The 13,338-nt window shown below is 44.9% G+C and overlaps 1 protein-coding gene across 1 annotated transcript; it reads right to left on the minus strand.

Moving 5' to 3' along the window:
• Positions 1 to 231: 231 nt before the first annotated feature.
• CIDEC (cell death inducing DFFA like effector c) lies at positions 232 to 11,653 on the minus strand. The gene is made up of 5 exons (XM_063115261.1): positions 11,586 to 11,653; positions 10,528 to 10,681; positions 4,358 to 4,516; positions 4,092 to 4,273; positions 232 to 394 (listed from the first exon to the last, which is right to left on the minus strand). Exons 1-5 carry the CDS (start codon positions 11,636 to 11,638, stop codon positions 232 to 234), a joined length of 711 nt encoding a protein of 236 aa, XP_062971331.1. The 5' UTR covers positions 11,639 to 11,653.
• Positions 11,654 to 13,338: the final 1,685 nt, after the last annotated feature.

A 13,338-nucleotide genomic window follows, 5' to 3' on the forward strand; every position in this document is an offset into this window, starting at 1 on the left:
GCCAAGCTACCTTGGGCAGGAAGGAGCTGGGCCAGGCCGGGAAGCTGAAGTTCTCCTTCGGCCACCCCAGGTTTCCAGCCCTTCCTCCTGCTTCCTCATTGATGGTCCTGTGCGGTGAGGCAGGTGTGGGGAGGTAAGAAGCTCTACAGCTGCCAGGCTTGTGGGCACTACCAGCTGAGCATGGGGTCCCCAGTCTAGTCTGGCTGGGGAAGGCCCCAAAGACTTGGGCCTTCACTGCAGTAGCTTGGGATAGGCAGGAATGAGGGATGAGGGCTTGCCCTTGGGGGGCTGCCCTTCCTCTGTGGCATCAAGGAGCTGCCGCATGTAACAGGAGGTGCCCAGCAACACGTGGCCTGTGGCCTGCATGCTGAACAGGGCCCAGCGAAGAGCTTCCCTGGGCGGAAATGAGAAGGCACTCAACTCAGAAACGTGAAGAATACCCTTTAAATGCCCCCTCCCCCAAATTCCCATGGTGGCCTGGAAGGAATTGGTTTCATTTTCTTAGTTTTCTTTATTTAAAAAATTTGAATGCCACTGAGGTGATAAGATTAAAAACTTTTCATAAAATCTAGAGCCCTATGCAAGCAGGAATAGAGGCTGAATTCCCGCAGCAGATGGAAAAGGGCCTACAGGCATGACCTGCAATTGTACCTTGTTGAGAAATCTAGAGCCTCCCTACTTTCTCATGCGAAACTCGAGCTCATTTAATAAGGACTTTTGGTTTTTCTTAATACTACTTTGGCCCAGCCAGATTAATCTACATAACATGGCTCTGTCCTTCAGAACACTCTGTTCTAGACTCCAAGGCCTTTCCAAGTCATTCGTAGTCTGGCTCATTTTCAGAGTGCTGAACATGAAGACCCCCAAGCCTGGTGTTACCATGTACTGGCAACAGAACTTGAAGCAGACAGGCCTCCGTTTTGTTTTGGTTTTTTTTGTGGCTGGCCAGTGCAGGGATCTGAACTTGTGATCTTGTTGTTTTAAGGCTGTGCTCTGACCAACTGAGCCACCAGCCAGCCCTGACAGGCCTGAGTTCTAATCCAGTCTTATTACCTATGGGAACTTTAGCAAATTGCTCTATTCTGAACTTCAGCTTCCTCGTCTATAAAATGTACCTGCCACACAGGGTTATGAGGCTAATATAACATTAAACATGTAACACGGGGTCCAATGAGCAGAAAACAGGGGAAACGTGGGATCGAGAGCAGCTGGTTGAATACTAGACAAGAGTAACTAAATTCTTATTAGACCTGCTTAAAGACATATGTGAGGGTCACTAGAGGTGTCTAGTCCTATGGGAGATAGGGGAGAAGAAAACAAAAGGAAAAGAAATATTTCTTGTCTGATGTTAAAACTTTAGTCTTCTGGGGGCCTGCCCATGGCTCACTCAGGAGAGTGCGGTGCTGATAACACCAAGGCTATGGGTTCGGATCCCATATAGGGATGGCCGGTTAGCTCACTGGGTGAGCATGGTGCTGACAACACCAAGCCAAGGGTTAGGATCCCCCTACCGGTCATCTTTAAAAAAAAAAAAAGTTAGTCTTCTATTAACCTTCATTCAATAAGTGAACTTATGTTCTGGTTGGGGGTGGAGGGGGGTAGAAAGACACTTAGAACCATGAATATCTACTCATGAAAATACCATACATTTTTAAAGGCTATAACTGAGCAGTATACCCAATTCTCAAATTAGAAAACTGAGGCTTAAAACCTAGCCAATCAACTTTAAAAGGGAATAAAATTCTGACACATGCTACAACATGGATGAACCTTGAAAACATCAAGCTAAGTGAAATGATCCCGACACCAAAGTTCATATATTATATGATTCCATTTGTGTGCGGTACCTAGAATAGGAAAATTGATAAAGACAGAAAGTAGAACAGAGGTTACCAGGGACTGGAGGGAGCAGGAATAGAGAGTTATTGTTTAATGGGTACAGAGTTTCTGTGTGGGATTGCAACAAAGTTCTGGAAATAGTGGTGATGGTTGCACAACATTGTGAATGTACCAATACCACTGAATTGTACACTTAAAAATGGTTAAAATGGTAAATTCTATGCTATGTATATTTTACCACAATTTTTAAAAAAACCAAGTGACACCACTAAGACACTAAGCTAACTCCAGCTTGCTATTATTTTTTGATACCAATATATCTACTGTATTTAGGTTGGAGAGTCTCACTTCCCCTAAATGGACTGAGTTTGAAGGCTGACACTTCTTGCTCTAGATTTTGAAATCTGCAAACTACTGGCAGCAAGCCCAGATCAAGAGGGGGTGTGATAAAGTAATATCGCAGAGGAAATATCCATGGGGGAAAATGGAACTTCTAGCCACAGAACCAGGCTCAAGTCTGCCACTGACTGTCATCTCTGACATGTGGAACCACATAGCCTCAGTTTCCTGTCTGCAGATTGGGTATGCAGAGGATAAACTAAGAAAGCCAAGAAGGGCCGGCCCGTGGCTCACTTGGGAGAGTGCGGTGCTGATAACACCGAGGCCATGGGTTCAGATCCTATATAAGGATGGCCAGTTGGCTCACTGGCTGACTGTGGTGCTGACAACACCAAGTCAAGGGTTAAGATCCCCTTACCGGTCATCTTTTAAAAAAAAAAAAAAACAAAAGAAAAAAAGCCAAGAAGTGCTGGCTGGTTAGCTCAGTTATTGGAGAGCAGCCTTATAACACCAAGGTCACAGGTTTGGATCCGCATACCAGCCAGCCACCCAAAAAGAAAAAGAAAAAAAAAGAATTGAGAGTAAGAGAGCCAAGAAGGCCTGGTATTCTCTAGCTACATAAGTTCTAGCAGAACTCTCAGGACCCTGAGCAGGATTTCTCAGAAGCCCCCTGAGAACAAGGATCATAAGCATCTTCACTCAATCTACAATTATTTAAGTAATTAATACGTGCCAGCATTCATCAAGGTACTGGAGGCAACAGAAATTCTTGCCCTCATGGAACTTGTTCTGATACCTCGTTCTTCTCTGCATCTTTAGCTTACAGCATAGGGCCAGGCACACAGTGGGTACTCAGTCAACACTAAATGAAGCAACTGGGAAGGAGCAGGATCTGTCAGAAGAAACTGGCTAAAGGCCATGCTCTGCTACTCCCTAGCTTTGTGGATTTGAACTAATTGTATTGCTTCAGCCTCCATGGCTACAGCCACCTAATCGGTAAGAATGCTCCAGAGCAACACTGGAGCAATTGAATTTTGGAAAAACTACCATACGGTACTTGTCTTGCAGTTTACCACATTCTCATGCTTGCTGGGATACTTGATTAGACTTTCTTTTTTTTTTTTTTTAAAAAGATGACCGGTAAGGGGTTCTTAACCCTTGACTTGGTGTTGTCAGCACCATGCTCACCCACTGAGCTAACCGGCCATCCCTATATAGGGATCCGAACCCTTGGCCTTGGTGTTATCAGCACCACACTCTCCCGAGTGAGCCATGGGCCGGCCCCTTGATTAGACTTTCAAGAATAAAAGGTAAAAAAAAAAAAAAAATTCATTAGACAATACAAATAATTCTTGTTCATAAGACACACAAATTAACTCTGTCTTAGGGAGGGACGATTATTTCATTCCTCCCATCCCCATGGAAAAGATCCAATTTTGTATAAATTTATCTCATCTTTTTTTGTATTGTTTGCAGAATATCTCATCATTTTTTATGGACCTATATATGTGTGGGATTTTGGATTCTTCTTGGAACAGACTGTAACTTCTTGCTAGTTCTTTTATTAATGAGTTCAGTAAAATCTTTGACACGTTCATTTTTTACAAGTTGATTAGAAGACTACCTAGGAAAGCTTACTATTTTAGGTGAGAAAATGTAGTTGCTATAGTAGCAGGTCATCATAAAAACTAAATGTATCCTGGTTTCACCAGGAGTCTGTGTATCCCTTTGGCATACACTGGTGTAATCAAAGCACATAGATAAGTCATATAATTCCACACAAATGCTAACTGTTATGCTTTGTTAGCACCAATGCCAGACCAGGCCCTGAGAGAGCTGATGTCCACAGAGACAGATAGAGGCTCTCTATTGCTTCTTACCTACTCTGTCCCAGCCAATCCCAATTCACTCACTTCACAATGCTCTTGGCCTTGTAGCAGTGCAGATCATAGGAAAGGGAGTATGTATTATAGAGAGTCGCCTTCACATTCAGGCAGCCAATGAAGTCCTGTGGGTTCAGCTTGTACAGGTCAAAGGTTATGCGGGCCACATCAATCTTGTTGGCAGGCTTATGGGAGAGTTGGTACCTAGTCCCCTGCATCAAGACAAGTATGTGGTTGGCACCCCTTGAGGACTTTTCCTAGGCTCCCAATTTCTCCCCCTACAGGTGGGACCTCACCTGTTCTGATGGGGGCTGCCATTTCTGCCCCTTCTGTAGGACCATAAACACTGTATCCACTGCCAGGGCTTGGAAATACTCTTCTGTCTCTACAGTTGTGCCATCTTCCTCCAGCACCAGGAAGAAGGGCTTGTCAGCCAGCATCAGGGCATCCCGGACCTGGGGAGTAAGGTCAGTGATGTTTCCATCATCCCCCCGAAGCCACAGACCTGGTATGGGAAAGACTCACATCACATCACCTCAGCTGCCAGGGAAAGAAGAAATAGGTCGGGATCCATGGGATGGGACTGGAACCCAAGCTCACAGTCGTGGGATCATCACCCAAAGATTTTATATCATGGTAACTTTTGTACGTGCCTTCATGATCAGTAGTCTAGAACAGTGCTGTCCAATAAAATATAATGGGAGTCACACATGTAATTTTTTATTGAGATACTATTTACATACCATAAAATTCACCCTTTTAAAGTGTACAATTCAGTGTTTTTTTAGTACAGATTGAATATCCCTTATCTAAAATTTTTTGGATCAGAAGTGTTTTGGATTTTTTTGGATTTTGGAATATTTGCAAATATTTGACTGGTTGAGCATCCCTGATCTGAACATCTGAAATCTGAATTGCGCCAATGAGCATTTCCTTTGAGTATCATATCAGTGCCCAAAAAGTTTTGGATTTTGGAGCAATTCAGATTTCAGATTTTCAGATTAGGGGACCTCAACCCGTACATTCACAAAGTTGTTGTGACCATTACCATTCTCTAATGTCAAAACATTTTTTTTTTTTTTTTGTCTTTTTCGTGACCGGCACTCAGCCAGTGAGTGCACCGGCCATTCCTATATAGCATCCGAACCTGCGGCAGGAGTGTCGCCACGCTCCCAGCGCAGCACTCTCCCGAGTGCGACACGGGCTCGGCCCAATGTCAAAACATTTTAATCACCCTCCCCCAAAATCCCAGTACCCGTTAGCAGTCACTCCCTATTCCTCCCATTCCCCATCCAAGGTCAACCTTTACTGTCTGTATCTATGGATTTGCCTCTTCCACACATTTCATATAAATGGAATTACAGGGTCTTTCTAGATTGACTTCTTTCACTTAGCATGTTTTCAAAGTCATTCGTGTTGTAGCGTGATTCATTTCTTTTTTCGGCTAAATAATATTCCACTGTATAGCTATACTACATTTTTTAATCCATTCATCAATGGATGAACATTTGTGTTGTTTCCACTTTTTACTATTATGAATAATGCTGATATGAACTTCAGTGTACAAGTTTTTGTATGGAGATATGTTTTCAGTTCTCCTGGGTCTATACCCAAGAATAGAACTGCTGAGTCATACATTAACTCTATGTGTAACTTTTTGAGGAACTACCAAACTACTTTCCAAAGCAGCTGCATCATTCTACATTCCCACCAGCAATGCATGAAGATTCCAATTTCTCCACATCCTCACCAGTGCTTGTCATTGTCTGTCTTTCTAATAGCCACTTCAGTGTATAGGAAGTGATTTTGATCTGCATTTCCCTAATGACTGATGATGTTGAGCGTCTTTTCATGTGTTTACTGGCCATCTGTATTTCTTCTTTGGACAAATGTTCACTCAAATCCTTTGCCCGTTTTTAATTGGGTTATCTTTTTATTGTTGAGTTGTAAGAGTTCTTTAGATATTCTTAATACTAGACCCTTATCAGATATATGATTTACAAATATCTCCTCCCATTCTGTGGGTTGTCTTTTTACTTTCTTGATAGTGTCCCTTATTACAAAAATGTTTTTCATGTTGATCAAGTCCAAATTATTTTTCCTTTAGTTGCTTGTGCTTTGGTGCTGTATCTAGAAAACCAAGTCAGGAAGACTTACATACCTGTGTTTTCTTCTAAAGGTTTTATAGTTCTAGCTTTTACATTTAGGTCTTTGATCCATTTTAACTTATCTCACTTCTCTGAACTAGTTTCATCATCTAAAAAAGCTCAGGCAAATACAGTCTTAGAGTTGTTATAATGATTAAATGCAAAAGTGTAAGGACTCTTGAGTTGACTGCCTGAGTTAAAATCCCAGTGAATAAATTTAGCCTCTGCCTCTGAAAATGGTAATAGTAGTAACTACCTTAAGATTGTGATTAGGGCCGGCCCATGGCTCACTTGGGAGAATGTGGTACTGATAACACCAAGGCCACGGGTTCAGATCCCTATGTAGGGATGGCCGGTTTGCTCACTGGGAAAGCATGGTGCTGACGACACAAAGTCAAGGGTTAGGATCCCCTTACCGGTCATCCTTTATTTAAAAAAAAAAGAAAAAGAAAATCCTTTTATCAGCAACACACAGTAACATCAAATACCCCTATTTCCCACATCTTGGTTTCTGAATTCCACTCTCCACTAAAATGAAGCAGTCCTTCTTAGGAAAAATGGCCAATTCAAAGACTAGGCAGGGAAAGCACAAGATGAGCCTGCAATATCTTTTTGCACCAGAAAGTAAAAAAAAAACACTCAAAGAATGATGGGGACATGGCAAAAAAACACAGAAGGCAGGGTGAAGGGTGTCTCACCAGCCAAGTCTGGGACAATTTGAGCATCAATAATGTGTTACCATCATTAGATCCCATTAAAATAGGAATACTGAGTCCCTTAGGATATAAATAAATGAGTAAATTGAAAGTTAGATGCAGAATTAGATGTTTGTTTAGTACCATGTACTGCCCTAGAAAATAATTAACACAAGAGGAAAAATAATGTTACACAGAGAAACCTGACTGTACCACCTTATTCACCTAATTCAGAGTTAAACAGTAATCGAACAAATCAAAATTGTATGTAATTTTGAAAGGGACCTTAGCCAAAAAAAAAAAACAAAACCAAAACCATCTTTGGGGTAACTAAGATCAAGCAGAAGATTTTTAGCCAGACTTTAACTTGGAAACTGATAATTATCAATTCCTTGAGGTTAGCAGAGGAATTGAGAGACCGCCAGAAGATGAAATCACTATCTTGATTTACTTCAGAGGGGGGCGTGCACCTACAATTAAGGACTGAAACTGGTTTTCTTGTTTTTCTTACCAAAAGGAGAGCTAAGAGAGAGGCAGACAACCTAGCTGGTTGTAAACTCCTCCTCTTACTTAAAGGAAAACTGCATTCATGATAATTAGAAATACAAGTCAGGTATTTTTTGATGTCTGACTAAAGTTGTTATCCTTGAGCTCTCCCTAGGAGATAAGGACTCCAACCTTGAGATACCACCAGGGACTTGAAGCTGACCACAGACTCTGTGATGCTGAAGTTTCCAATCCATCACGGGACCCTAACATTTGACTCAGACCACCTCTACTGCTCCCAGACCCTTCCTCTACTTTTTCTTAGAACAAAGACCCTTACCTCATCTTCCTGCCTTTTCCTCTTTATATACCCCAGAACAGGCATCAGAGGGTGGGACGATTTTAACCTGGTCATCCCCCAGATGCCAGTTATCTGAATAAACCTTCTAATCCTTGCGCCAACATCTGGACTTTTGAGTCATTGGTTTAATGTGAGAGGGCAAACCGAGCCTGGTCTATCAGTAACAATATTTCTTTCCTTTTTTTTTTTTTTAAAGATGACCAGTAAGGGGATCTTAATCCTTGACTCGGTATTGTCAGCACCACGCTCACCCACTGAGCTAATCGGCCATCCCTATACAGGGATCCAAACCCGTGGCCTTGGTGTTATCAACACCACACTCTCCCGAGTGAGCCACGGGTCGGCCCCATGTCGTTAACAATTTTCCAATGACAACCTGTTTTTATATTTCTGCCAAAGATATACAACCTGAAATAGATAATTACAAACTGAGGGACAGCAAACAAAATGACTGGCTTATAATCTTCAAAACAGTCAAGGCCAAGAAGGTCAAGGAAAGACTGAAGATATTATTCTATATTGAAGAGACGAAAGAGACATACAATTAAATAAACACTTGATCCTGACCTGGCTCCTTTAGCTACAAAGGAGATTATTGGGAGAACTGACAACGTTTAAATGGAGTCTCAGGATTAAACTGCAGTAACATAACATTATGTTTCCTGGTTTTAATGGTTGTATTATGGTTATATAGGAGAATATCCTTAATTGTTGAGAAATACTTACTGAAATATCCAAGATTAATAGGCAGCAGATTGACAACTTACTCTCAAATGATTCAGAAAAGGTTTCATATTGTTCTTGTAATTTTTGTTAGTTTATGATCGCTTCATGTTAGTTAAAAAAAAAAAAATCCTCCAATGGCTTCCTGTTATCTTTTTTTTTGTGGGGGGGGAGAAGCTGGCTGGTATTGAGATCTGAACCCTTGACCTTAACAAACATTATAATACCGCACTCTAACCAACTGAGCTAACCTGCAGCCTGGTTTCCTGTTAGCTTTTAAAATGAAACCCAACTGTTTGTCATGGCCAAAAGCGGACTTCATACGCTGGTCCCTGACAACTAGATTACCTTCCACTCTCTCTTCATTCTCTCTGCCTCTTTTCTTCTGCTGCCAAACTTGGAAAAGCAGTCTAGATAGGCCAATGTCTTCCCTGAACTATCAGTGAGATTCACTTCTGACCTGTCTACCATCTTGAAAGGATAGAGTCTCACCGTTCTTCTCTGCGTCTCTCAGAGATAGGACTCTGACGAGGGGTTTCCCAAACTCAGTGGGTGTGAGAATCTCCTGAAGTACCTGCTAAAAAGGAAAATCCCTGGACCTTACCTATGACATAATTAGTTTCTGGGGGTGGTGTCTGGGAAGCCATGTGTAACAAAGACATTTTGATGCAGGAGGTAATCACCAGTCCTCAGGTGAAAAACAGTACCAAGTCCAGACTACAGTGTGAATAGGCCCTTTTGATTCAAAGCCCAAGAAATGTAGTCTGGCATAGCTAGAGAAGCCTCATAAGATAGGGGAAATTGGCTCTCAGGAAGAACAGACCTAATTCAGAGAACAGGGAAGACACCTAGAATAGAGGGTTAGGTCAGCTATGATTTCTGTATGTTAAACAAACTCTTTATGATTAGAAGCCTAATCCAGACATTGAACCTATGCCAGGCACCTGGGCTTGCAGATGAGGGGAGTGGTCCCACCCCCATGGAGCTGATAAGCTGATGGGCCAGTGAAGCACATGACTAATACAGAGCAAGACTGGATAAGCTGTATGAGGGACAGAGAGAAGTTACTCCCAGCAGAGAGGAGAAGTATGGGAATGGGAAGGGTGTCCTAGAGCCTGCTGTTAGTACCATCCACAAGAGCTGTGTGCCCGTGGTTTCCTCCTCTGGAAGCTTACTTGATTAACAGTTTGAAGAAAATCTTCCACATTTATTAACAAAAGCCTTCCACGGAAGCTCCCTTGTGGGAGACAGATTTAAGAACTGCCCTGACTGAAGGTAGGAGGTGGACAAGAGAATCTCTAAAATTCTGCTCATTTCCCAAATTCCCAGGCACTTCTACAAGTTTAAGAACTGGAGGGCCAGCCCATGGCTCACTGGGGAGAGTGCGATGCTGATAACACCAAGGCCACAGGTTCGGATCCCTGTATAGGGATGGCCAGTTAGCTCACTTGGGAGAGCGTGGTGCTGACAACACCAAGTCAAGGGTTATGATCTCCTTACTGGTCATCTTTTTTTTTTTTTTTTTTTTTTTTTTTTTTTAAGATGACCGGTAAGGGGATCTTAACGCTTGACTTGATGATGTTGTCAGCACCACGCTCAGCCAGTGAGCGAACCGGCCATCCCTATATGCGAGCCGAACCCCGTGGCCTTGGTGTTATCAGCACCGCACTCTCCCCAGTGAGCCATGGGCCGGCCCTCCGGTCATCTTTTTTTTAAAAAAAAAGAGCAACTGGAAAAGGGAACCCAGGGGTTTTCCCAACAAGAATAATATTCCCTGAAAATACCAGTGACCTATTAGTGTAGGATACAAGGTACTGCCCTTCCTCTGTCACCAGACAGACATTGCTAATCAATCGAACGCTCTCCAGGCAGGCACTACCAATCCATTGGTGGTGACATCAGAAAGGAAACCTTTACACCTTCTAAACCCTGCCTTGTCCTCCACTCCTGCTGAATCCCAGCTCCTGACCTGGAGGAGAGGGGCGGCTGGCAGGGCCAGCTCTCAGCCAAGGTCCCAGCGGCTGGATTGTGCAGAGCACAGGCCCACCCCTCACCTTGCAGAGGAGGTCCTCAAGACTGCAAGCCATGATGCCCTTTCGCACACTGCGATCCGCAGTGCTCACTCGGCAGGGCCGGGCTCTGGGGGCCTCCAGGCTGGGCTCCGACGGCAGCTGCTGGGTCACCACCGAGGTGCGTACTGCCACATGCCTGGGGGTGATTGGATCGTCAGATGAGCTGCCTGCAGCTCCCAGCCCACACCACACTGCCGGGTAATTCACTCCCTTACCCCTCCAGACCGGGCTCACATGTGCCTCCTCCCCTACCACCCACCAAGCCTGCTCTAGTGTTCCTCAAAAGCCTGCTAGAGCAATGCATCTCAAACTTTGAGGGGCCTATAAGTCACCTGGGGATCTGTTCAAATGCAGATGATTATTCAGTAGGTCTGGGTGGGGGTGGAGCCTGAGAGTCTATAGGTCTAACAAGTTCCAAAGTGATGTTGATCCTGTGGTTCTTTCTAGTCCAGAGGAATAGCAAGCGGAATAGAGGACCCGCTCCACATTCCCCCAGTTACCACCTCTCTTGGCCTTACTTTCTTCTCACCTGAAAGTGGGATGAAGTGGGGGAAGCCCAAGGTCAATATTAGGCATTTTGGGACTTTAAGATACAAAATGTAGAACCAAAGGAGTAGAGAGAACCTGGATTTTTGGACTCAATCAGGACAAAGTTTGAATCTTGGCTCCATTACACTTTGCTAGGTGATTAAGATTGCCCACTCTGCGCTTCAGTCTGCTCAACTGCTAATTGGTTATAATAACCCCCACTTCCCAAAGTTGTTATGAGGCTTAAATGAGATCGGGAATGAAAGCACCAAGCACAGTGTCTATCCCTTTCTTCTCAATATGTGGTGGTGGAGGAGGTAGCAGCAGCATTGACATCACCTGGGAGCTTGTCAGAAGTGCAAAATCTCAGGTCCCCTTACAGACTTCCTGAATCAGAACCTGCATTTTAACAAGATCCCCACACGACTTATATACCCATTAAAGTTTGAGAAGTTCTGGCCCACAAATCATGGTTAGTTACCTTTCCCTTCTGCCCCTGGCTCTCTCCTCACCTGGTTAGGGACTTGGGGTAGAGAAGGCTGAGGGACTTCATGGCATATTCCATCTTTGTCAGCTGGACTGCGTTGTACCTGGGAAGGAAGCAGCAACAGTTCTTTAGAGTAGGATGGGAGGGCTCCCGTCTCATCATTCGACACAGTGCAACCCCCCCCCATCCATCCAACAAACCTCTGCCCTGATTTCCTGTCCCAATTCACACACACCTCCCCTGGCCCTTCTCCTGTCCAGCCCCAAGCACGCCAACTGTGACCAAGCAGGAGAACACGCATCTCCAACCCATGCTCAAGCTCAGCCCCACTCAACAGCTGCCCCTCCCACCCCAGTGCCACTCACTCCATGCTTCTCTGACACTGGCTCTGGTCACACTGAACAGGAGTCCCAAGTCAGGGCTAAAGAGACCCTGCCTGGTTTGTACCTGTCCCTGGGGACAGAGTTCATTTTACACCGGCAGGAGGTGAGTCATGCCACCTCACAATTCTGGGGACCATTCTGTCACCTATGGTCCAGAGACCTCACAGTAGGCAGCCGGTCAGAGCCTGCTCTCTCCCGTGGGTCCTTAAGAAATCTGAATCCCTCTGAGGCTTTCCACCAGCCAGAAGAACTTTTTGAATGGATGCAGACGTTCTATGTTCATACTCTCCAATACCATAGCGACTAGCCTCATGCAGCTATCGAGCACTTGAAATGTGACTACTGTGACTAAGGAGCTGGCTTTTTCATTTTATTGAATTTTAACTTATTTAAACAGCTACTGTGGCTTGTGGCTCCATTGGACAGCACAGATCTAGGCAGAGAGCCCTGGGCTCACCCACTCCATGCTCCAGCTTTTGCATGCTGCAAGCCTTTGCACAGATAGTTCCCTCCTCCTGAAATGCCTTTTCTGGCCAGGGCTAAACTTTTGCAGGCTTGAAGCCCCAGTGTCTCTGCTTCCCACTCTTTGGAAAGTCTTCTTAGGCGGCTCACAGGACTATCCCTTCATCCTGCCCTTCTTCCTACCCAAGGGTGCCTCAGTGTCTGTTTCTGCTGTAGCCCCCCAGTCCCTGAGTGCCTGGCCCTGAGGTGCTCTCCCTATTCCCAGTCCCCAGCACAGGGAGAGCTTGGCACAGAGCAAATTGCACAGAGAGTGGGCATGGAACAAAAGCCCCCTCCCCTGTTGCGTAAAATCATTCTTTCCTTCAAACAGCTTGGGGAGCTCCCCGGACCGGCCCCCACAAAGGCAGAAAGCCCTCTCCCCCACTCAGCACTACCAAGCCCCCTTACTGCAGCCTCAACTCCTCACTCCCTGTCCCTAAAGCGCTACCAAGCACCACCTCACCTGCTCTCCAGGACCCAAAAAACAAAAACTCCTTACCTCCCCTCACAACCTCCCTGCCTCCTTGCAGTGCTGCTCTGCCCATTCCTCCCTCTGTTTTATTTCCAGCTCCCAGGAAGCCCCTCCCTTGGCCTTCAGCCCCAGCTGGGGAAAAGAGCATGGCAGTGTTTGCAGCTCTCACTCTTGGGATTTCAAGCCAGCCTCACTTCCAGAAAAGGCCTAAGAGGAGGAGAGGAAGCATGTTTTGAAAGTTCTGGAAAAGGGTATGGCCCACGACATGGTATGAGGCTCAGAGGGCACAGAAAGCGGGCGGATGTGGGTCGCAGTCCCAGCTCCGTCCATTATCAGCTGTTTGAGCGCAGGCAAGTCACCTTACTTCTGCGAGCCCCCGTTTCTCTCATCTGTACAATGGAATAATGATTCCTGTTTATAGA

This window comes from Cynocephalus volans, chromosome 11 (genome assembly GCF_027409185.1).
Source record: "Cynocephalus volans isolate mCynVol1 chromosome 11, mCynVol1.pri, whole genome shotgun sequence".
Lineage (NCBI taxonomy): Eukaryota > Metazoa > Chordata > Mammalia > Dermoptera > Cynocephalidae > Cynocephalus > Cynocephalus volans.